Raw genomic sequence first — 26,766 nt, forward strand, 5'->3', positions numbered from 1 at the left:
AGCGAAGCGAGGGACCAAATCGAATGGCGAGGGAAAAGTTTAACAACATACTTAGTACATGCTTCACACGAGAAATTAAGCCCTTTGTTTCTCTGTCTATTTAATTACAAATCTTCGTGTGTTTCTTAGTATTCAATCAAGATAACGATACTTTGACCCTGACTGTTGCCATTTTGTACAGGCCTAGATGTGATAATAATACCCTTGGGGTAATATCTACCTGTCAGGTGACGGTCTACAGTGAGTAGTTTTCAAACACAAAACAGGTTCATTTCTATAGATTCAAAAATTAATCTCTGTATGTAGATAGTCTTGTTATTTTAATGGATTTAAGTCAGGGGCATTTTAGTTTCATGGACATTATTAAACATTTGTTTTGGGTGGTAAATTTCTCCTGAAAAGCAAAGAATTCCCCAGAAAACGAAAAGCAGGAAAATAAAGGTTTGCGTTTGGATATACATTACATGAGCAATATAGGACGGTTCCTGCAAATTTGAACTTCTTAACAGATCGTATTTAAACTTTTTGTTGCGTCCCAATCAATCCATATCTGTTTATTGGAATCGAAGAATAAATTAAATAGTAAGTAAAATTTTATTGATTTCACTTCTCGATTCGATAATTTTGATTAAATACCAATGTAAATGGACAATCCAAAATATTCAATCAAATACTAGACATTTCCTAAATTTCTCTTTTACTTTTGATTTTAATTTTAATTTTTCGTGTTATTTTTTTGGCTTAAGTTGAATAATTCAGAAAGAAAGACTGAAGAAGAGAAAGAGATCTTAATTTCTTCCTGTACTAATTTATGCAATTTTGTAGATTTTTGACTATGTAGCACATCAGGTCCATTATTCATTGTCTGGTGACCTTGCCCTGTGTCCATGATTGTAACCTATCATTGGTAATGATTTTCTTAATAATTATGCACACAATGGCAGAGTCACCCAACCATGAAGCGTGGGCTTGGGGTGTACCTAGTCCGAAAAATCTGACGTTTTTCTGGCTTTTTTTTACGATTTTGATATTTTACATGCCAGGAAAACGTCAGAACCGGCGCCATTACGAAAACTGGGAAATCGCCGCCTCCAACTGGCGGCATTCAGAGGTTGATTTTCGATACTTGTAAACCGAATTAAATGCTGAATTCACATATTATCAATAGTACAAAACCTTTAGTACTCACCAACATCGTTTTTTTGTTTCGTTTATGAAATAATATAATCCGATGAACACATTTTATCTGACTGTCGAGATTTGTTTTCATTTCGTGCATTTTAAAATCGTGCAAGTTCTGAATCGGAATGTGGAGTGGTAATTTCTATTCATCGCTATTGGTGAGTTCTAGTAGTATTGTGCCATTGATGAATTGTGATTTCGGCATCTAATTCGGTTCCCAAGTATAGAAAATCAACTTCGGTTGGAGACGGTGAAATTCCCAGTTTTCGTAATGGCGCCGGTTCTGACGTTTTCCTGGCTTGTAAAATATGAAAATCGTAAAAAAGCCAGAAAACGTCAGATTTTTCGGACTAGGGTGTACCAAGTGATTTGGTAGCAGCAAAAACCCTTTGTTCGAGGTGTGAAACATGTACTAACGACGAGGCGAAGCCGAGTCCCAATAGGGATTTCCATTTCACACCCTGTATGACTCCGTATTAGGTCACTAACTGACTGTGTAACGAATTTATCCCGCTGAAGACCTTTTTCAATATAAAAAAAATCAAGCTAATTCAAAGAATTTGTATCCCCCGCTTAGGGAAAAAGTAAACCATGCGCAGTTCGGGGAGGAGGGGGGTGTCGGATCCCCCTGACTTAAGTTGAAAAATTATTAAATGTATACTGAAGCAAATAAAATATGCCAATATGGATATAAAAATTTGATTGCTTATTCTTTATATTGTGTATAGAAGTTTCTTTTTATGGAATATTTATCACTCTGTGATAATTTTATGAGTTTGTAGAAGCCACACCTTATAAATTTTTCATTTCATATGCTGAATACTATCATTTAGTAAAAAAAAAAAATTTCATAAAAAAAAGAAAATTGCATCATCACGGAATCGAACCCGGATCTCCCCAAGGTGAAGCTGGAGACATGCCACTACGCCACGGAACCGCTACATAAATCACCATTTATTTAAACTACGAGTTTATACAAAGATGAAGTCTAATACATGTATATACATCCACGTTCGATATTTTCAAAATTTAACACAATGCATGGTGTCTAATTTAAACTTTATTAAACAGTTCTAATAGATGTAATAAGAACATTGAGTCCGCCGAGAACCTGTTTTATACGTAATAACACTCATGTCATGTCCCTGTGCTAAAAATAGCGACATGTAATACAAAAATACTTATAAAACAAACGGGGCGGGACACTTTGAGAGGGGTGAGAGAGGTCTTAGGGACTTTTGGTATAAAATTTCATTGCAAAAGCTCAAAACCTTCTTGAAATATCGCCCGGAAAGGATAGTGTTACACACAGACAGAATGCATACATTTACGACCTTGAACTTTGACCTTTTGACCTCAAAATCAATAGGGGTCTTCCTTGGGCCACAGGAAGTTGTTATGTAAAATGTCATTGCAAAAGCTCAAAGGGTTCTCGAGATATCGTGTGGAAACGAAAGTGTTATAACAGACAGAATTTGCTTATTAATGACCTTGACCTTTGACCTTTTGACCTCAAAATCAATGGAGGTCTTCTTTTTTTTTCTTTTTTTGTCATGAATTATGTTTCTAGTACTTATTTACAACCTTAGTATATAAAAAACCAGAAAATAACATAGATTTAACGATTTACTGAAAAAGTCATACCCTGGCCTGGTATTATAAAATAGAGAAGGTAGGCCACTTCGGTTTGTTAATTCGGACCCCTCTTGAATATCGGGTCTAAAATATCATATACCTACTACATGTCACCAAAATGTGTCATGATATGTTGTTTCAGTAGATATTTTTGTCTTTAATCGTGCCATTTAATTGCCAGGCATTCCTCAATTATCCGAGTATTCAGCGTCAAACGTGAAAAATTTGGAAATGTCAAACCAGAAATTACGGAAGTGGTTCAAAAACGACACCTATCGGGTAACTTTCGAGTTCCGAGTGTCATAAATTAAAGGGAAAAGTCAGAGGACTACGAAAAAGTTCGGGAAAATTTTGATAAAAGAAGTCGATTAGAATTTAAATTTTGCTGCAGGTTTTCGAGATGAATTCTAGAATTTTGGGAATGTCTGGGCAATTAAATGTAAATACAAACGAGCCTTTTAATTATCACACTTGCATCATGCAAAAGGCTATCAATGATAATGATTTCACAGCATCTCATCATCCATTAGTAGCAGAAATTGTAAACTTGAACGCATTTATATAGATAGTCTATACTTAATTAATTTGTAGTCTTTACCTGTAACAAAATATTTTGATGCAAAAAATTCCTTTACACTGAACGCTTGGGTGTTGTGGCTATTTCATTCTTGTCAGCATGTTTTACATGAATATAGTGAAAAAAAAAAACTGACGCATGTTAAAGTATTTCCGCTAAAATGAGTGAAAGGCAAATACGAACGAATTTTAATATGGTATATTTTTATTTCTAAGTAGAAGAGTATTTAACATAACATTTTTATTTAAACAAGAGGCCCAGGGGCCACATCGCTCACCTGAGCAATTGGCTAGGAAAAAGCACACATCAGATCAGAACTGAAAGTTTACTGAGAGGGGGGGGGCCTTGAATTTTAACCCCCCAGGGGGTCATGATTTGAACAAAGCTTGAATCCACACTACCTAAGGATGATTCCCTATAAATATCACTAAGCATGGCTTTAAAGTACTAGAAAAGAAGATATTAAAATGATTCCCTAGAAATTCCTATGTTAAACTTTTATCGGCCATTTGGCCCCACCCTACCCCCGAGGGTCATGATTTGAACAAAGTTGAATCTACACTACCTGGGGATGATTCCACAGGAGTTTCATCTTTCCTGTCTCAATGGTTCTTGAGAAGAAGATTTTTCCTATATATTCCTAATTTCCTGATGTTAAATTTTGATCGGCCATTTTGGCCCCACCCTACCCCCGGGGGTCATGATTTATACAAACTTGAATTTACACTACCTGAGGATGATTCCACATGAGTTTCATCTTTCCTGGTCCAGTGGTTCTTGAGAAGAAGATTTTTAAATATTTTTCATATATATTCCTATGTAAAACTTTGATCGGCCATTTTGGCCCCACCCTACCCCTAGGGGTCATGATTTGAACAAACTTGAATCTACACTACCTGAGGATGATTTCAAATGAGTTTCACCTTTCCTGGCCCAGTGGTTCTTGAGAGGAAGATTTTTATAGATTTTTCCTATATATTCCTATGTAAAACTTTGATCGGCCATTTTGGCCCCACCCTACCCCTGGGGGTTATGATTTGAACAAACTTGAATCTACACTACCTGAGGATGATTCCACGTGAGTTTCATCTTTTCTGGCCCAGTGGTTCTTGAGAAGAAGATTTTTAAAGATTTTTCCTATATATTCCTATGTAAAACTTTGATCGGCCATTTTGGCCCCACCCTACCCCTGGGGGTCATGATTTGAACAAACTTGAATCTACAATACCTGAGGATGATTCCACCTTAGTTTCATCTTTTCTGGCCCAGTGGTCCTTGAGAGGAAGATTTTTAAAGATTTTTCCTATATATTCCTATGTAAAACTTTGATCGGCCATTTTGGCCCCACCCTACCCCTGGGGGTCATGATTTGAACAAACTTGAATCTTCACTACCTGAGGATGATTCCACATGAGTTTCATCTTTTCTGGCCCAGTGGTTTTTGAGAAGAAGATTTTTTTAAAATGCCATTATTTTTTCTCTAATTCATTATTATCTCCCCTTGGAAAAGGACGTGGCCCTTCATTTGAACAAATTTGAATTCCCTTTACCCAAGGATACTTTGTAGCAAATTTGGTTGAAATTGGCCCAGTGGTTCTTGAGAAGAAGATGAAAATGTGAAAAGTTTACGACAACGACAACGACGCCAACTACAACGACGACAACGACAGACAACGGACAAATTTTGATCAGAAAAGCTCACTTGAGCCTTTGGCTCAGGTGAGCTAAAAACAAATATTTACAAATCAGCATCAAATATTACACGAGAAAAAGAATGGTCAAACGTTTTTAATTTTCGGTTCATTCATGTGCGTGAGAGTCAGAGATGAAGGATAGGAATGGTTTTTCATCAAAATGACAAAAAGACAAATGCCCAAAATACCCAAAATTGATATTACAGCAATGTAATGAAAAAAGAAGTTAAGTCTTCGGGGAATTTTGTTACATGTTTATAGCAGCATGCTGCACGATGAGGGATCGTTATTACAATAAATGTGAAATATTGAAGAAAAAAAATTATATTGATTTGTAATTCAACTGTACCATATTCAATACAAAATTTAAAAGTTCAATTTTTATTCATTATTTGTATACCCAGTAACTTTTATTGATTGCGTGTATATATTACAAGTTCCCATGCTAGGATTTTTTTTTCTTTTTTTTTGGGGAAAAACCGTTTTATATAAAAATTGAAACTTTATAGATATCTATGAAGAGGAGAAAAATTAAAATACAATGTAACTAAAAACAGTTCAAACAAAATATTAAGCCATTTTAAAAAATCTTTTATTTATAATCCTAATAATACCTAATAATATAAAAATAATATCTCATTTCTCCCTGTGCACATTCAAACACAACTGCCAATAGATCGATCACCTATATGCGGCCGATTATAACAAAGAAAGGCACGGTCGCCGACAATCAATTTTGAATTTCAGTTAGTACGAATAATATTCTTGAGAGCAGAATAATAAATTTTATTGTTCAAAATTTCACTAGAAGGTTTTGTGTTCTCTCCTTTACGTTCAAGATATAGATATCTGACAGTAACATCTTAGATTAGGCATTTAACCCCCCCCCCCAAAAAAAAAAAAAAAACAAACCCCCCCCCCCCCACAAAACCCAGCTTTCCAGCTAATGTAGAGCTCTATACATAATCTGAAATGAGATGAGTCAGAAGAAAAAAAAATTGGGCTGTTACATTGAAATAAATTTGATTTTATCGCCAAAACCTGGACCCACAAAGCAACACAAGTAATCTAGTTCTTCGGACTGGTAACTATGTTGCGGAAAACAAAGAAGATTATAAAAGTAACTCACTTGCTTTAAAAAATAGCACAGAGATAGTAAATTAGATTCTCTTTGTTATTTTATTAAGGTCTTCCGTCTTCACGGAAGACCTTATAGTGATTCTACTGTTTCTTATTATTATGTCGCCCCGAACGAAGTCTGGGACGACATATTGATATTGTACGCATGTTTTTTTTATCCAGGCTGTTTCTCGGAGATGGCTGGGACAATTTTCCTGAAACTTTCCTCAAAGGACGATCTCTGGTTGTAGTTGTGCAGTGAGGTCGTTCAGTTCCAATATGTCTACCGTTGCCATGGAAACCTGTAAAAAGCGACGAATTTTGTCCGCGAGTGTTCTCTCTGGTCCCTTAAACGTTCGTCATGAAACTTTTTTTATTTTAATGATTAGTATCTGTAGTTGTGCGATTTGCATTTAAAATTTTCAAATAATCGATTATTGCCATGGAAACCAGAGGAATGTTAAAATTCTTTATTTTCGATTTTCTCAATAACTACTCAAGCAATCGTTTTGAAACTTTCAATGTTAATTCCTTGCAATGTGTCAAAGTAATTTCTACTTTTAAAATAATTGTAATGAGTCGCTCACAGTTGTCATAGAAACGAAACAGAAAAAAAGGTTAAGATGTACACATGTGTTCTCCAAGGTCTAGGTCAAAGGGTCAAAGTTCTTCGTGTCCAATAAAAGTTCTTTTCACAAGGATTACATATTTGAAATACGAAAGCCCTAGCCCTTACCGTTCAAACGTTATGGCTAAGGTACTATGTTCAAGACGACCCCCCCCCCCCCCCCCCTTTTGAAGCGCAGTGCCAGGTAGAATACACAGATATAACATATACAACTTACAAGTAACGTTTTAAAAGTTTCATTCATAAAATTCAGTTCTCCTGATGTGATTTGATAGTTTGCCAACATTCATTCTTCTTCTGTCTTGTCTCTAGATTTTATAATTATTTTATCTATATAAAAAAAAATATCGATTGTTAGCTGCATTTATTAGCATTTTGCGTTTTCTTATATATCTATTACTTGTATATTATTCATTTCATTAGATAGTGCAAGTATAAATTAGAAAATTGCTACGTTGTTTCCACAGTTTTTATTCATTCATAAATCCCTGGATCCGCTCCTATACAGGTGCGCGAAGCCTTGATCACTACTGTAAACAAAACATTCATCTCGCCGAAAATGTTCATGATTCCGCTAAACTGAAAAAGTTTACACATGATTTATCATCTCATAAGAAACATCAGCCCTGTGCAATGCAGAAATGCTCGAATTGGAGGTGGAATGTCAGATTCGTTTTCCAGCAGAACCTCTAAAAATGAAAGTGAAAATAGGGAAATTTCACAGTTCTTATTGGCGTTATAATACAGAAAATAATTCGGCTGATCTTCTTAATAAATTACATTTGCCAAGCTTTTTTGTTAGGAAAGACACTGCCAATTAACAAGTATGAGGCTCAGTTCAGTACATCTGCCCAATTTCTTTTATGCAAGTCTGCAAATTTAGGAACTTGTAATTTTTTCCTGCACTACTTTCTTCTCCTACCGATTCTAAAAATAATTAGTGGGATGTACCCAATTAAGGTCTTCCGTTTCCAACGGAAAGGACTGATACGACTCGATGGTTGTCCAAGCTTACTTAATGGACCATTGTTTTAGTGATGATAAAAATGAAAGTCTTGTCCAGTACGGGGCGACATATGCTATTGCTTGCAATAGCAGACTTTCTAGTTATTAAGGTCTTCCGTCTTCAGCGGAAGACCTTACTGTTATTCTTAGGTTTCTTTTTCACTTTTATTATTCTTTTTTTTCTTACCGATTTTGTGCACGCGATTTCTCAAATACGGCTTGATGGATTTCCATGAAACTTTCAGGACTTATGTTACATTACTTGAACCTTATGCATTTTTTTCTGATTTGATGACGTCACTTCCGGTTTGGAGATATTGTCGATTTTATGATTTTTGAAGGGTCTGGTTGTCCGCAGACTTTCTCAATAATGGCTCAAGATAGAAACATGAAACTTTCAGATATAATAGACCAAAGTCTGTAGATATGTATAACGTATTTCATTTTTATTGGAAGTGCCGCACGTCGGCGCTCGCTATGGCCCGAAAATAGACGTATCACGAATTTCAAAGTTTTTAACACTTTTTCGAAGATATCTTTTTACCTAGAAATATTTTGTTAAGACATATAGAACAAAAGAAGTGTAGAATTGCATGATCTTTCAAATGATATCCAAGAAAAAGGGCTGGCCCCTAAAACAAAGGATCCAGAGGGGCCAAAACGTTTTCTCTAATATCTCAAAAAGTGTTGACAATTTGTTATGCATCATAGAAGGAAAGTTGTTCAAAATAATAAATAGCAGAGGCAGAGATCATTTAAAGTCGTTAAAATACCGTCACTTCCGGTCAGGCCGGAAGTATTTGTAAATGGCTCGTTTTTTGCACACATAACCGTAAATGTCTATCAATCTCGATATCATCGTCTTCAGAATTAGACGGAAGACTTATTTGTTGCTTTGCAACAAGCTCGTCTAGTTATTATTATTTTTCATTTTTATTTTTTTGACCTTTTCAAATAGCATTTTCTCGAAAACCACTCAATGAATTTCAACCAAATTTTCAGGAAATAAGTGTTGTACCATGCCATTTTGAAATATGAAAAGAATTTGGAAAAATTAACTTCCGGTCAGGAATTATTGCAAAATTTCATTTTTTCCACTAAAAATCTATTCCGTGAATGTTCTCAGAAACTATAAAAGGTAGGATTCTCAAACTTTCAGATATGATAGAGGTTGGTTTGTAAATGTGTGATAAGAACATTTCGTGTGTCGTCGCCACTTCCGGTCGTCACAGGAAGTGATTGAAAAAGGGCAATTTTTTGAACTTTTTTGTTTTTTGACATTTTTTATTGATATTAATAAGAATAATAGAGACATATTTGACAATGATAAATATGTAATTTGATTTAAAATCGGAAATTCCAACCTCGAGATATTCGCATTTAAAAATTATGTGGTGGTCCCCAATGGCGTAATGGTAAGCGCGTTGGATTTCCACGCTGGCGACCCGGGTTCCATCCCCCATGTGTCCAAAATTTTTTTTTATCACTTTTTCATTTTGATTTTACGTTTTTCTTTCAGAATCGGACGGAAGACCTCTCGTTGCTCGCAACGAGTTTCTTTTCTAGTTATTATTATTATTATTTTTTTTTTTTGCATATTTAAATACTTTGTTATAGTAATACAACTTACATTCGATGTTATTTAAGGCAATCAAGAGCTGAGTTTCTTTCAATTAAACAACTGAGTTCGCCCCCCCTTTTTTTTCAGCTGCCCGTCAAAATATTACATGTATTTATGCAAATGCAATAAGGAATTTAAATTCTGCTGAATTTCAAATTCTACCCATGCTTAGCGCTTTCCAGTACTTTCAGTACTTTGATTTATAGCTCTACATGTAGCAAACCCATTTTCCACTAAATATGCGAAACTGTCAACTTTGAAATTAAGATCATCTAATAATAATTCCTTCAGTAAAATAAAATGATAAAATATTTTGAAGATGACATTACTGAGAACATGATTTTAGAAAAATATTACTTTTCTGTGAATTTTGAAAATTGAGAAACATTTTGTCTCAGAGCGGGGGATTGTCCACGCCTTATACGCCCTCTTTCTTTTTGGTTCTCAGGGACGTAATTTTGTTAGTAACTTGTTTATACATGCACAGGATTTAAAGCATAAATATGTTAGCAAAACAATTGTTCTTGAAGATGTAATGCTACGTTTACACTATGTTCCCGGCAGCCACGGCAATCACGTTTCAGGCCACCGTGGAAAAAACGGGACGGGCGTGAGAAAACTTGGGGCAACGGGATGGGCAAACGTAACTCATCGCGATTGCCGTGGATGCCGTGCCAGATTTTTAAACTGTCAAAAAATTTGCCACGGCGGCCACGTTGCAGATGTGAAACTTAGTAGGTCGTAGTAAAACGGAATAAACGCAACAAAACGCGACAGCACGTAATAGACCGTAACAGAACTTGGAGGCAGTCCGCTGTGGGACGGGAGAATGTATATTTCCATTCATCTCACTGTCCATTCACGTTTTGAGACGTTTTGCTGAGTTTAGTCCGCGTTCTGTAACGGCTAGTTCACGGTTGTTGTCCGTTTTATCACGTTCTGCCACGTTTCATCACGGTCCTCACGGCAAACTAGGGTGTATGGTAGCCGTTTCCTCGCGTTCAATCGCGGTTCGTCCCGGCATGTTACGGTTTATGGTCCCGGTGCGTTGCGTTCTACTACGGTCTGACACGGCGCACGCGGTCTGAGAGGAAGCATATAAAAGCCGGGCACTGCAGAGAAGTTTCATTCGAGTCTGAACAACCTAGTTGCTGCACTCCTGCCTTCCCTCTCTGTAGCTGCTGCTGGTTCTCTTCATTTTTACGAAGTGATTTTAGGTATGCACCCAGCAAACACGCGAAAATAAAATCTTCGTCTTGGGAATTCATGATGTATTATATTCGAAGAGGCATGATACAATGATTGTTTCTGGTTAGGAGACCTTCTCTGGTACAAACGTGATCCATAGTTTCCCGGCGTCCATGTTTCATACGTAGAAAGACTTGACAGAACGTGAGAAACGTATAAGAACTTCATAAGAACGCGAGAAACGAGAGGGGACCTATCAGAACGTAAGAGACCTGGGGGGAACGTGCTGGCATACGTGGCAGAACCGTAGTGCGCCGTGGAGCCTCCGGCACTCCACGGCAACTTCTTCATACGGCCCATTACGGATTCCGTAGAAGACCGTAGAAGACCGCAAAAGAACTTGTCAAGACTTGAATATAGAGGGGAAAATAACCAAAATCTCACGGCGCACTACGTTTCGGGCAAACGGGGCTGCCGTGGCTGCCGGGAACATAGTGTAAACGTAGCATAAATTGATATATAAAGGTGACCTAAAAACCATGGTCCCCAACAAACATTGATGATTTCACAGTATTTACTCACCATTATACCGCATCATAATTATTCTATACAACGTATTATCTAATTGGTTCTAGATTATCACGTGACAGGGCCATAAAAGTTCATACTTCCCTGTCGTCTTCATGTTTTTCATCATATTCATTCTCTTCGGAAACCTTATGCATTTTCCAGCAGTTTTTAGTCATCGTTCATTTATTTTAGGAGTTGGCAAATGTATCGCAAACTTACACACCAAAATCCACTGAAGACCTAAAGGAGTACCTTGAAAAATGCATGAAAGAGGAAAAAATTCCCATTTTTCTCAGTAAGAAAAATGTTCACGAGACCATTCTAAAGGATGAGGGATTAAAGGATGTCAATTTAGCTTTCATTGATGTACAACATCTTAAGCACGAGGTAAGAAATGCCTGTGTCTTATGAGAGAGAAATTGAGAAAAAGAATGAGCGGTCTGAATAACAATCACAGTATTTGTTAACTAACAATACACAAAACATCAAATGTGCGGAAAGATCTTTTTCTCTTTTCAGTGAAATAAAAATGCTACACAAGCTTTTAAGTGTTGTAGTAAAGAGTTCTCTGCAAAGACATTCATTATAATTATAAGAAACAAATTGGGGGAAGATAGGAAGAAAAATAATGCCTAAAAGTCCATTTAAACAATTAAAGGATGACTGCATTTAAGGACATGCGAAAATTGCGTCAAAATAAACTTTTAGAATTGTCTTTTTATTGCAGAAAGGATCAACATCTTATCTACAACTTTACGTAATGACAATCAAAGAAAGTTTGTATTTTACGAATTTTAAATGTGTTTTTTAAGGAAGGGTGATCACAATTTCTTCAATCTCCGTACGATAATGAGGACGCCCACTTCATATACTGACTTTATTCATAGTCAGCGCATGTTTATCTATTGTTCTCTTTTTAATAGTAGAAGTATATTTACATTAGTTATGCTGTGTTAAAAGGAGATTAATAGACAAGAATGCCCTCATGATTTAAAAAATGAACAAGATGTCTGTGTGAAACACTATGCGCCCAGCGGCAACAAAGTTCGAAAAAGCTATTTTTAGCACATAAATCACGGTCAAGGTCACAAGGTCATTGACTTTTCTGTCATTTGAAAGAACTTTATTAGTGGAGTATGCATACCAAATATGAAGTCCCTATCACCTTTGGTTAAAAAAATTTGGCAAAAAGTCGAAAAAGCTATTTTTAGCATATAGGTCACAGTCAAGGTCACAATGTCAATGACCTTGATGTCATTTGAAAGAACATTATGAGAGGAGTATGCATACCAAATATGAAGTCCCTACCCCCAGTGGTTCAAAAGTTATGTCAAAAAGTCGAAAAAGTTATTTTTAGCATATAGGTCACATTCAAGGTCACAGGGTCAAAAACCTTGATGTCACTTGAGAGAACTTTATTAGTGCAAAATGCATAGCAAATACGAAGTCCCTATCTCTTATGGTTCAAATAATTATGGCGAAGGTTAACGTTGACAACAGACAGACTGACAAACAGATAAACAGACAGGACAAAAACAATATACGCCCTGGATCTCTCAATCCGGGCGCATAAAAAAGTTTTTTTTATGTTCTATCAATCCTGAAGGTTTCATGAAGATCAAGCAAGCCCATTTCGAGAACTTGCGTGCACAAGATATGTAAGAACAAGATGCGTCTGTGAAACACTGTGCGCCCTGCGGCAACAAAGTTCGAAAAAACTATTTTTAGCATAAAGATCAAAGTCAAGGTCACATGGTCATTATGTTCCCCAAACGAAGTTGGGGAACATATTGTTTTTACTCTGTTTTTTATTATTAATAAGGTCTTCCGTCTTCAGCGGAAGACCTTATTGTTTTTCTTAGGTTTCTTTTCCACTATTTTTATTAAGGTCTTCCGTCTTCAGCGGAAGACCTTACTGTTATTCTTAGGTTTCTTTTCCACTATTTTTAGGGTCTTCCGTCTCCAACGGAAGACCCTTCTATTATTCTATTGTTTCTTTTTCACTTTTTTTATTCTTCCTTTTTTTTTCTTACAATTTTTGTGCAGAAGATTTCTCGGAGATGACTCGATCGATTAACTTGAAATTTTCCGGAAAGATGTGTCTTCACCTAAACTTGATTCGTTTTTCTCACTTTTTTGAAATTCACTTCCGGTCGGAAGTTATCGCCCTTTAATCGAAATTTAGAGGGCTTTCTTGTCTAGAGCAGAACTCAATAACGGTTTAAGCTACAGCGCTGAAATTTTTACCAAAGATAGAGGACATGTTGCCTTTGTGCACCTGGGTCAGGATATTTTCCGGAAGTGTCAGTATGGAAGCTCGGTGGGGTCAAAATCTAGGACACGAATCATGAGTGAATTTTCGAGACATTTTGTATCATATCTTTTAAAGTAAAAATATTTTGTTAAAACATACTGAACGATATTCGTGCAGAATGACAAGATCTTTAATATGATATCAAGAAAAAAGTGCTGAATCATCACATAAAGGGCAAAAAGGGGCCAAAAGTCTTTTTTCGATAACTCTTTAACAGTCAATATTTTGTTATACATTACTGAAGCAAAAATGTTTATCTCAACAATTTACAACTTTATATTATAATTTTTATAATATATGATACATAATTAGGGGCCACAATGGGCCAGAATGCCAAATTTTTGTCGCTTTATATCTCGAAAGTGGGAAATATTTTGATAAGCAATACTGAACAAAAGATGTTCAAAATAATGTTCTGAACAATATGCAACCTTTCATTTTTCGCTAATCGTCCCCATTAAGGAGTTGAAGGGTTGGCCCCTAAATATTTCTTTCGCTAATAACACGAAAACAAAAAAGAATCTTTTAATAGTTGTTGAACAAAAAGTGTTCAAATTTATGAGAGCTTTAAGATGAAATCAAGAAAAAGGGGCTGGGCACTCAAATTAGGGGCCAAGAGTGGCCAAAATTTTTCAATCGGTAACTCTTTATTAGTTAATATTTTGTAATACATTACTGAAGCAAAGATGTTCATCTCGACGATCTACAACTATATATTATGATATTTATGTCGTATGGTACATAATAAGGGGCCATAAGGGGCCAGAATTCTAAATCTTTGACGCTTTATATCTCGAAAGTGAGAAATATTTTGATAAGCAAAATTGAACAAAAGATGTTCAAAATAATGTTCTGAACAATATGCAACCTTTCATTTTTCGCTAATCGTCCCCATTAAGGAGTTGAAGGGTTGGCCCCTAAATATTTCTTTTGCTAATAACACGAAAACAAAAAAGAATCTTTTAATAGTTGTTGAACAAAAAGTGTTCAAATTTATGAGAGCTTTAAGATAAAATCAAGAAAAAGGGGCTGGGCACTCAAATTAGGGGCCGAGAGGGGCCAAAAGTCTTCAATCAGTAACTCTTTATTAGTTAATATTTTGTAATACATTACTGAAGCAAACATTTATCTCGACGATCTACAACTATATATTATGATTTTAATGTCGTATGGTACATAATTAGAGGCCATAAGGGGCCAGAATTCTAAATCTTTGACGCTTTATATCTCAAAAAATGACAAATATTTTGATGAGCAATGTTGAACAAAAGATGTTCAAAATAATATTCTGAACAATATGCAACCTTTCATTTTTCGCTAAACGTCCCTGTTAGGGAGTTGAAGGGTTGGCCCCTAAATATGTCTTTTGCAAATAACTCGAAAACGAAAAAGAATCTCTGAATAGTTGTTGAACAAAAAGTGTTCAAAATCATAAGAGCTTTAAGATGAAATCAAGAAAAAGGGGCTTGGCACTCAAATTAGGGGCCAAGAGGGGCCAAAAGTCTTCAATTGATAACTCTTTATCAGTTAATATTTTGTAATACATTACTGAAGCAAAGATGTTTATCTCAACCATTTACAACAATGTATTATGATTTTTATGTCGTATGGTACATAATTAGGGGCCACAAGGGGCCAAAATGCTAAATCTTCGATGCTTTATATCTCGAAAGAGAGAAATATTTTGATTAAAAATATTGAACAAAAGATGTTCAAAATAATGTTCTAAACAATATGCAACCTTTCATTTTTCGCTAAACGTCCCTGTTAGGGAGTTGAAGGGGTGGCCCCTAAATATTTCTTTTGCAAATAACCCGAAAACGAAAAAGAATCTCTGAATAGTTGTTGAACAAAAAGTGTTCAAAATCATAAGAGCTTTAAGACAAAATTAAGAAAAAGGGGCTGGGCACTCTAATTAGGGGCCAAGAGGGAACAGAAGTCTTCAATCGATAACTCTTTTTCAGCTAATATTTTGTAATACATTACTAAGCAAAGATGTTTAACTCAACCATTTACAACTATATATCATGATTTTTATGTCGTATGGTACATAATTAGGGGCCACAAGGGGCAAGGATGCAAAATCTTCGATGCTTTATATCTCGAAAGTGAGAAATATTTTGATAAGTAATATTGAACAAAAGATGTTTAAAATAATGTTCTAAACAATATGCAACCTTTCATTTTTCGCGAAACGTCCCCGTTAGGGAGTTGAAGGGTTGGCCCCTAAATATTTCTTTTGCAAATAACTCGAAAACGAAGCAGAATCTCTGTAAAGTTGTTGAACGAAAAGTGTTCAAAATCAAAAGAGCTTTAAGACAAAATTAAGAAAAAGGGGCTAGGAACTCAAATTAGGGGCCAAGAGGGGCTAAAAAACTTTAATCGATAACTCTTTATCAGTTAATATTTTGTAATAAATTGCTGAAGCAAATATGTTTAACTCAACCTTTTACAACTATATATTATGACTTTTATGTCGTATGGTACATAATTAAAGGCCACGAGGGGCCAGAATGCTTATTCTTTGACTTTTATATCTTGAAAGTGAGAAATATTTTAAGTTATATTGAAAAAAAGATGTCCAAAATCATGTTCTGAACAATATGCAACCTTTCATTTATCTCTAAACGTCCCCATTAAGGAGTTGAAGGGTTGGCTCCTAAATATTTGTCATGCAAATAACTCGAAAATAAAAAGAATCTCTGAATAGTTGTTCAACAAAAAGTTTTCAAAATCCTAAGAGCTTTAAGATGGTATTAATAAAAAGGGCTGATTCTTAAAATTAGGGGCCGTGAGGAGCCAAAAGCCGATTTTTTAAGTCTTTAATGTTTAATGTCTTTTATAGATTATGGAAAATCATTACTTTAGAATGAAAATCTCAATCAAAATCTTATCTCATCTCATCATGAATCGGACGGAAGACACACTCGTTGCTCGCAACGAGATCGTATCTAGTTATTATTAAGGTCTTCTGTCTTCAGCGGAAGACCTTCTTGTTATTCTTAGGTTTCTTTTCCACTATTTTTACTAAGGTCTTCCGTCTTCAGCGGAAGACCTTACTGTTATTCTTAGGTTTCTTTTCCACTATTTAAGGTCTTCCGTCTTCAGCGGAAGACCTTCTTGTTATTCTTTGGTTTCTTTTCCACTATTTTTATTATTTTTATTGTTTTTTTTCTTACCGATTTTGTGTACACGATTTCTCAGAAACGGCTCGCTCGATTTTCATGAAACTTTCAGGACTGATAAAGCATCAAACAAAGCTGATATATAATTTTTTGTTTTGATGACGTCACTTCCGGTTTTGAGATTTTTGCGATTTAGTGATTTTCATGGGGTCAGTTTGTCCGCGAGTTTTCTCAAAAACGGCTTAAGATAGAAACTTGAGTTTTTCGAGCAATGATAGAGCAATGTCTGTAGATGTGACATACGCATTTCATTTTTACCGGAAGTGCTGCACGCCGACGCTCGCTATGGTCCAAAAAAGGGCATGTCGAGAATTTTAAAATTTCTAACACCTTTTCTTCGATATCTTTTCACATACAAATATTTTGTTAAGACATATAGAACAAAAGAAGTGTAGAATTACATGATCTTTCAAATGATACCTCGTAAAAAGGGCTGGCCCCTAAACTAAAGGGCCTAGAAGGGCCGAAAGTTTTTCATTTATATCTCAAAAAGTATTGAGAATTTGTTATACGTTTAAAAAGCAAAGTTGTTCAAAATTTCAAGCTTAATCCGATGAAGTCGTCAAAATGCGTCCGGCGACGTCACTTCCGGTCATACCGGAAGTCGTCAGAATATGCATATTTTTCCCGTTCTTGACATATTTTTGGGTAACATATGTATCTGGAAGCATAAAACTTAATTTTGTCCGTTGACATAATAATAAGCTATTTTTGGCTACTTCCGGTCACTTCTGGTTTGACCGGAAGTAGCCAAAAATAGCTTATTTTTGAAGGTTGAAATGCAAAAACAAAATTATAAAGGCAATGGAGACCACTTAGCTCCTTTGCTTTCATTTGTTGACGTCACTTCCGGTCAAAACAGGACGGAAGACCTACTCGTTGCTTTGCAACGAGCTTTGCTCTAGTTTTATTATTATTATTGTTTTTTTCTTACCGATTTTGTGCACGCGAGTTCTCGAAAACGGCTCACTCGATTTTCATGAAACGTTCAGGACTGATAGAACATGGAAAAAACTAGATATATATTTTTTTGTTTTGATGACGTCACTTCCGGTTTTGAGATTTCCGCGTTTTAGTGATTTTCAGAGGGTCACTTTGTCCGGCAGTTTTCTCAAAAAGCACTTAATATAGCAGCACGAAATTTTCAGTGATGCTAGAGCAACCTTTGGAGAAGTGAATTTCGTATATCACAACCACCGGAAGTACGAAGCGCCGACGCTCGTATGGCCCGAAAAAAGTGGTATCAAGAATTTCAAAATTTTTAACACCTTTTCTATGATAACTTTTTACCTAGAAATATTTTGTCAAAGCGTGTAGAACAAAAGAAGTGTAGAATTTGAAGATCTTTCAAATGATATCTCAAAAAAAGAGCTGGCCCCTAAAATAAAGGGCCTAGAGGGGCCGAAAGTTTTTCGTTTATATCTCAAAAAGTATTGAGAATTTGTAATACGTCAAAGAAGCAATGTTGTTCAAAATGTCAAGCTTTATCTAGTGGAGTCGTCAAAATACGTCCGGCGTCGTCACTTCCGGCCAAACCGGAAGTAGTCGGAAAATGCGTATTTTTGCCGTTCTTGACAAGTTTTTAGATAAAATATGTCTCTGGGGGCATAAAAATAAATTTTCCGTCCGTCGTCGTCACTTCCGGTCAAACCGGAAGTAGCCGAAAATAGCTTATTTTTAAGGTTTTGATGCAAAATTGAAATTATATAGTCATTGGAGACGACTTAGCTCATTTCTTTCTTTTGTTCATGTCACTTCCGGCACTTCCGGTCAAAACTGGACGGAAGACCTACTCGTTGCTTTGCAACGAGCTTTGCTCTAGTTATTATTATTATTATTGTTTTTTTTCTTACCGATTTTGTGCACGCGATTTCTCGAAAACGGCTGGATAGATTTTCATGAAACTTTCAGGACTGATAGAACATCAAACAAACCTGACATATAATTTTTTGTTTTGATGACGTCACTTCCGGTTTTGAGATTTTTGCGATTTAGTGATTTTCAGGGGGTCTCATTGTCCATCATTTTTCTCGAAAACGCCTTAAGACAGAAACATGAGATTTTCAGCGATGATAGAACAACGTGTGCTCTTTTGTCACACACCACTCTCTTTCTCCGGAAGTGCCGCACGTTGGCGCTCGCTATGGGCCGAAAAAAGTCCTATCGCGAATTTCAAAATTTCTGACACATTTTTTACGATATCTTTTTACCTGAAAATATTTTGTTAAAACATGTAGAACAAAAAAAGTTAAGAATTCCAAGATCTTTTAACTGATACCTCACAAAAAGGGCTGGCCCCTTAAATCAGGGGCTGAGAGGGGCCGAAAATTTGTTCTTTTTATCTCAAAAACTATTTAGAATTTGTAATACGTCAAAGAAGCAAAGTTGTTCAAAATTTCAAGCTTAATCTATTGGAGTCGTCAAAATACGTCCGGCGACGTCACTTCCGGCCAAACCGGAAGTAGTCGGAAAACGCGTTTTTTTGCCGTTCTCAACAAGATTTTGGGTTACATTTGTCTCTGGGAGCATAAAAAGTAATTTTTCCGTCCGTCGTCGTCACTTCCGGTCAAACCGGAAGTAGCAAAAAATGGCTTTTTTGAAGGTTTTGATGCAAAATTGAAATTATAAAGTCACTGGAGACTACTTAGCTCATTGCTTTCTTTTGTTCCGTCACTTCCGGCACTTCCGGTCAAAACCAGACGGAAGACCTACTCGTTGCTTTGCAACGAGCTTTGCTCTAGTTATTATTATTATTGTTTTTTTTTCTTACCGATTTTGTGCACGCGAGTTCTCGAAAACGGCTCGCTCGATTTTCATGAAACTTTCAGGACTAATAGAGGATGGAAAAAACTAAATATATATTTTTTTGTTTTGATGACGTCACTTCCGGTTTTGAGATTTCCGCATTTTAGTGATTTTCAGAGGGTCACTTTGTCCGGCAGTTTTCTCAAAGAGCACTTAACACAGAAGCATGAAATTTTCAGTGATGCTAGAGCAACCTTAGGAGAAGTGAATTTCGTATATCACAACCACCGGAAGTACGAAGCTCTGACGCCCACTATGGCTCGAAAATAGTCCTATCAAGAATATCAAAATTTTTAACACCTTTTCTACGATAACTTTTTACCTAGAAATATTTTGTCAAAGCATGTAGAACAAAAAAAGTGTAGAATTTCAAGACCTTTCAAAAGATATCTCGAAAAAAGGGCTGGCCCCTAAAATTAGGGACGTAGAGGGACCGAAAGTTTTTACTTTATATCTCAAAAAGTATTAAGAATTTGTAATACGTTAAAGAAGCAAAGTTGTTCAAAATGTCAAGTTGAATCTATTGGAGTCGTCAAAATACGACCGGCGTCGTCACTTCCGGCCAAACCGGAAGTAGTCTAAAAAGCCGTATTTTTGCCGTTCTTGACAAGTTTTTGGGTAACATATGTCTCTGGGAGCTTGAAAATTAATTTTCCGTCCGTCGTTGTTACTTCCGGTCAAACCGGAAGTAGCAAAAATGGCTTATTTTTGCATTAATTAACATAGCTTTAAAGGATTCAAAGCATTTTTGGGCGTTATTTCTCATTTTTGTTAAAAATGAAAGCTACTTCCGGTCAAACAGGACGGAAGACCTACTCGTTGCTTTGCAACGAGCTTTGCTCTAGTTATTATTGTTTTTTTTTTTCTTACCGATTTTGTACGCGCGATTTCTCTAGAACGGCTCAATCGATTTTCATGAAACTTTCAGGTCTGATAGAACATCAAAAAATCTAGATATATATTATTTTATTTTGATGACGTCACTTCCGGTTCGGAGTTTTCTGCGATTTAGTGATTTTTAGAGGGTCACTTTGTCCGGCAGTTTTCTCAAAAAGCACTTAACACAGAAGCTTGAAATTTTCAGTGATGCTTAGAGCAACCTTTGGAGAAGTGCACTAAGTATATCACAACTACCGGAAGTACGAAGCGCCGACGCTCGCTATGGCCCGAAAATAGTCTTATCAAGAATTTCAAAATTTTAAGCACCTTTTCAACGATAACTTTTTACCTAGAAATATTTTGTTAAAAGAACAAAAAGGTGTATAATTTAAAGATCTGTCAACTGACATCTCGAAAAAAGGGCTGGCCCCTCAAATCAGGGGCCTGGAGGGGCCAACAGTTTTTCTTTTATATCTCAAAAAGTATTGAGAATTTGTGATACGTCGAAGAAGCAAAGTTGTTCAGAATGTCAAGCTTAATTTATTAAAGTCGTCAACATACGTCCGGCGTCGTCACTTCTCGGTCAAACCGGAAGTAGTCGGAAAACAAGTATTTTTGCCGTTCTTGACAAGTTTTTTGGTAACATATGCCTCTGGGACCTTGAAAATTAATTTTCCGTCCGACGTCATCACTTCCGGTCAAACCGGAAGTAACAGAAAATGGCTTATTTTTGCAATAATTAACATGGATTTAGAGGAATCAAAACATATCTGGACGTTATTTCTCATTTTTGTTAAAAATGAAAGCCACTTTTGGTCAAATATGACGGAAGACCTACTCGTTGCTTTGCAACGAGCTTTGCTCAAGTTATTCTTATTTTTCTTCCTGGGAAAATTTTGTCCGCGAGTGATCTTGTAAACTACACATCAGACTAAGGTGAAATGTTTTTAGGGACAGTAGACATGTAATGTAGATTTGCGGAACGAAGATCATTTTGCGCGCACGTGCTTGCAAGAGCGCGCACGTGCAACATGATAAATGACCGATTAAATTGATATGGATGTAACTTTTTGAATTTTTGATGAAATGCTTTAAAACTCATAATATAAGGACACATTAGTAGCATAGACAATATGTCGTGGTCAAAATAGCAAAATCTCACGCGCATGCACGTGCGCTGCACGCTGATTGCTGAAACAAAAATCTCCATATCTTTTTTGTTTTTTGACGAAATGCTTTGAAATTTTGAACATCGCCATGCATTAGCATATCCTACAATATGATATATAGCAATTATCATGAAAACACGTGCATGCACGTGCGCTGCAATCTGATTGGCTTAAACTTTAAATAGCTATAACTCATTTGGTTTTCAACCAAAGAGGATGGGATTTGAAACATAGATAGATATAATGAACTACTACAAGAAGGTATAGTCACCATGCACATGGATACACGTGCATGTACGTGTGCTGCAATCTGATTAGCTGAAAATTTAAACAGCTATAACTCCCTTGGTTTCCAACCAAACAGGATGGGATTTGGAACATAGATAGGTATAATGGACTACTACAAGAAAGGTATGGTCACTATGCACATGCATACACGTGCGTGTACGTGCGCTGCAATCTGATTGGCTGAAACTTTTAACAGGTATAACGCCCTTGGTTTTCAACCATATGGGGTGGGATTTAGAACATAAAAAGATGTAATTGACTTCTACAAGAAGGTATGGTCACCGTGCTCATGTATGCACGTGCGTGCACGTGAAATGAACAAATTCGAAAAATACACTTGAATGAGCGTATTTTTTATTACTTTTGGATTAAATACTTTAATTTTTAGTATATAAAAATATATTAATTGTGTAGACAAAGTGATATGGTCATTACGCACAGGCATTCGCATGCGCGCATGCAATGATAAATTTGAATGAACTTCGTACACTTCCGAGTAAATGTTGTTAAAGTCTCAAATACATAGAGTTTGTCTTATTTAATGAAGCTTACTGGTAATATGGCACAAAAAGAGAGTTGGGGAGCGTTTGGGGAACATCTGTAACGGTCCCCGTTACAATTAGCACTAGTTGATTTTGGTGTCATTTGAGAGAATTTAATTATTGGAGTATGCATACCAAATTTGAAGTCCCTAGATCCTATGGTTAAAACCGTTTGGGAAAAAGTCGAAAAGCTATTTTTAGCATATAAGTCACAGTCAAGGTCACAAGGTCATTGGCCTTGATGTAATTTGAAACTTTTTAGTGGCGTATGCATACCAAATATGAAGTCTCTATCTCTTATGGTTCTTAAGTTATGGCGAAGGTTAAAGTTGACAATAGAAAAACAGATAAACAGATAAACAGACAAAAAGTCAGAACGTAACAAAAACAATATACGTCCTGGATCTATCGATCCGGGTGCATAAAAAAGCTTCTTCTAACACTTATTTTCTCTGTTGTAACCAAGGGCTGTGACATGTTGAATATTATTATTCACCGCGTAATAACTTTGTGAATACTAAATTCCGTCACATGACTTATGAGGTAGCATGTTTTGTGCTAACTAGGACACTGTGCTCGAACACTTTAATTGTCAGATATCTATTTAATACATTCTTTACCTATATGATTGGGCTAATATATTTAATTACGTTTTAGACTGTTGTTAATAATGTACTTGTGCCATACAGAATAGATAGGGAAATGGAAAATAGTGATCTCACATTTTTTGAAACATGCTATTATGGTTCATCTAGTCTAATTTTAGACCAATTCTAAAAATGTTAACTCTACCTCTCATGCATATAAAATGTTCAACAAAGGGCAAGTAAGTGTAAATTCTCTGTATTTGAAAAAATTAAGTAAATAAAAAAAACATTGAAGTTAATTGTATTACAGTCTAAGATTTTGTTAAACATTTAAATTTCGTGCCAAATTAATAAACTTTTGTATAAAATATACAAAATAAAAATGAGATTAAGATTTAAAAGCAACAGAAGCGTCTGAACAAGAGTTTTTGGAATCCACTATAGGTTTGATAATTCAAATTCATTTTGATTGCCGGAAATCTAGAGTTTTGTAATCGATATAGTTTAGAAGAGGTGTAAATCATGTAGTTTTCGCTGACCAGATGTTCCATCAATTTATTGGAATTCTTATGGGTACTAATCGTGCTCCTTTATCAGTTGACCTGTTTTATACTCCTATGGAGAAAAATTTATTTGAAACATCTATAGATGTATGAGAATAAGAAAATACTTGCTATGGCTTTAAATTCCACATTTAGATAAATCAGCTGTGTTATCAAAAAACAATAGTTACTTACATGTGTTGATTCACCGGTCACGGTAGCTTAGTGGAAGAGCGTTCGCTTTCTTATCGGGAGGCCCGGGTTCGATTCTCTTTCGCAGCGCCGCGTCAAATCTAAGACATAAACATAGGTAGTCACCGTTCCTTCGCCAAACGCTCGGCACTATTGCATATCATCAGCATAAAAACTCTGAATACTGCAGACCCTTAATTGCTTAGTACTGGGATTTGTGTTAGATAATAACACAAGTCTAATCACTTGCAATGAATATTGTTTACTGTTCACAAGACAATAACTCATATACCTTTTCTTCCCAACACTCTTAAAAAGAAGCACACAAAATTGATCTGATTTGATAAATAGGATCACAAGATAGGTCGTAGTTGTGAAAACTCACAGTTGTCATTAAAAGTAGTTTCCGCCTTGTGGGACCTGGACGCTTCCGCTAAGGTAGAAGCCGGTTCAGTAGCATCTCTACTTCTCGTTGCCCTGCTACAGTAATCTGCTGTTTTTGAGTCAGACCATCCAACATGAGATTTTAATTGTTCACAATCAGCATCTGATAATGCTAGTGTCACTGCACACCCTGCCCGTAAACTGTGCGGAGTTTCTCCTTCATCTAAGCCCAAAATTCTAAGGTACGTTTTAAGCCTTTCATAGATGGATGAGTAAGAAAGAGGTGTATTCAGAACAGCGCCATTTTCTGTGACAGTCTGGAATAAGTAACCAGTTTCCAAATCGATTCTTAAAGATTTTGATCCTGACAGGTAGCTTTCTAAACCAGCAATTGGGCACGTTAAACTATCTGAAAATCTTTTTATCACAAAAGTGTTTGTCTTCCCATCACCTCCCCTTAAAGTTTTCCCGAAAGTATGCCTTACCATAAATCCCGAATTATCGGATAAAGATTTTATATCTTGAGTCAGAAAATTTGACATGTCGGAGGCTCTATCACTCGCAAAAAATTGAAGCTTGAACATCGCTTGATCTCCAAGCACTGTTTTTTTTGTTGTTTTTTTTTTTCAATGTTTCAGTTAATGTTATTTGTAAAAAGTATATGTCTGCTTTTTAACATAGAACAAAAGTACTGAAAGTACTGCAACGAGTATTGTTTGTATATTGTTTAACATCCCTCTCGGAATTCTTACTCATACGAGTAGATGCCACAACTTCCAGTGGAGAGCTGCAAATTTTGCCCTATACTCGACACTTTTCGGCAATTGAGCAGTGAGGGATCTTTTTTGTGCCAGCACATAATGTGAAACAGAACCTCGATTTATACGGTTTCATCTGAAAGACCGGTCGCCCATCCCCACAGTGGGATTCGAATGCTCGACGTAAGGATCAACTCCTTACTTTGCGACTCTAGAGCAGATATTCTAATTACTGCGCCACACAGTTGACTTGATGGTTTTTAATATATAATGTTTAAATGAGTTGAGGTCTCTGATTCATATTTGGATTATGTGTTTTATGTTCTATGATGAAAAAATAAATAAAAACAGCTTTTCACACAAATATTTCAAACTAAGAGGACCAACCTTCAACAATATTACAAGTAGGAAATTATAACTTACAAAAAGCGCATAATGAATAAAATCATTAATATTTACATCGAATATTTTCACTATTTTCTTAAATTGACAAATAATTTGCAATTTTCAGTGCCCATCAATATGTTCCTTTTATCTTGATTTAGCCACTCTTAAATTTCAAATCTTCTACTTTCATCGATATGCATATTACAAAATTCATGTATGTATGATATTTTTTGATTTCGCCACTAGTGAAATTTAACCCCTTGACTTGTATGATATGATGTTTGATATGCAAATTAAATATTTCTATTCTCCCGATTGAGCTACTCTTGAAATTCAACTCTTTTTTACTTTTAATTGAAATGACCGTTTATGGACAGATGATACAAACTTTTGTCAAAAAATTTGAAAATAACAACTAAAGTCATGTTTAAATGAATAAAATGGATAACTTTCACCGCCTAGTTTTTAATTTTTTATTCAGATGTGGACAAAAATGGATTGTAAAGTAAAAAATATATTTTTATAGATTATTTAGGGTGATTTCAGAAGGGCAGACGATTGAACATCACAGGCCACAAGATAAATACAAATCCAGTTATCCATTTTTTGTTTGTATCATCTGTCCTCAATTATATGTTTTTTTCGTTGGTTTAGTTTACTCTTGAAATATATATTCTTGACATTTCTTTCAATTTAGCTCTCTTGTATTTCAACTATATATAAATTTCATTGATACTTATGGGCAATGGATATTTCAATTCTTTTGACTTTTTTGACTGAAGACGTAAAATTCGAGCATCACAACGGCATTGTATATTAATCGTTAACATAATCTATCTACTTTTGAATATATTTAATTTCTCAATCTCTTGATTCAAATTAATAAACATACGTTTCATATTTTATTTATCAATTACACCCGATTTAATCTTTTTGTTTAATTTTCGTTTCTGTTTTTTTGTTTTTGTTCTATCTTGTTTTTTGTTTTGTATTTTTACTGTCTTCTGTATTTTTAATTCACTATCTCACATGGCCAGCATCTGATAACAAGACACAGCTGGAAATAATAAAGGAACTCTCTTTCCAGAGTAGCGCTGAGATAAAAATCACAGGCATATTAAGTGACCTTTACTGTATTTAAAGTTTGCTGTGATACAGATCTAAATTGTGGAAGACAGTAGTTCCTTTATTGTTTGTACAAGACGTAATAACATAAACATTTGACATTACATAGCTTTTTTCAACTGGTACATCTCATTTCTTTCCTTTAAGATTAATATTTGATTTACTTCGACCTTCTTTACTACACAGTGTACGTGTTTCTTGCTTTCTTTACAACCATAAGTGGTGTTTTATGTGTTAAACGATTCATCACTAGTTATCGCGCGAAAATAGCACTGTTCATAAGCATACTGGATCAGTGCAAGGATTAGTTTATTTATATACCACTAACACGTCAGTCTTATAAAAATAACCTGGTTTGTACAATATTTAATTTTGTAAATTTTCTTTCAA

General features: G+C 35.5%; 1 protein-coding gene across 1 annotated transcript in view; it reads left to right on the top strand.

Annotated features, from left to right (window-relative positions):
- Nucleotides 1-26,766, top strand: part of LOC134264804 (uncharacterized) — a 194,911-nt gene that overhangs the window by 41,914 nt on the left and 126,231 nt on the right. The window contains exon 2 of the mRNA XM_062747082.1: nt 11,412-11,606. Within this exon, the coding sequence (XP_062603066.1) occupies nt 11,412-11,606 (195 nt within the window). The remainder of the gene's footprint in view (nt 1-11,411; nt 11,607-26,766) is intronic.

The sequence above is a fragment of the Saccostrea cucullata genome, unplaced genomic scaffold (genome assembly GCF_032062105.1).
Source record: "Saccostrea cucullata isolate Sc308-1 unplaced genomic scaffold, CSIRO_AGI_Scuc_v1 ctg863, whole genome shotgun sequence".
Taxonomy (NCBI): domain Eukaryota; kingdom Metazoa; phylum Mollusca; class Bivalvia; order Ostreida; family Ostreidae; genus Saccostrea; species Saccostrea cuccullata.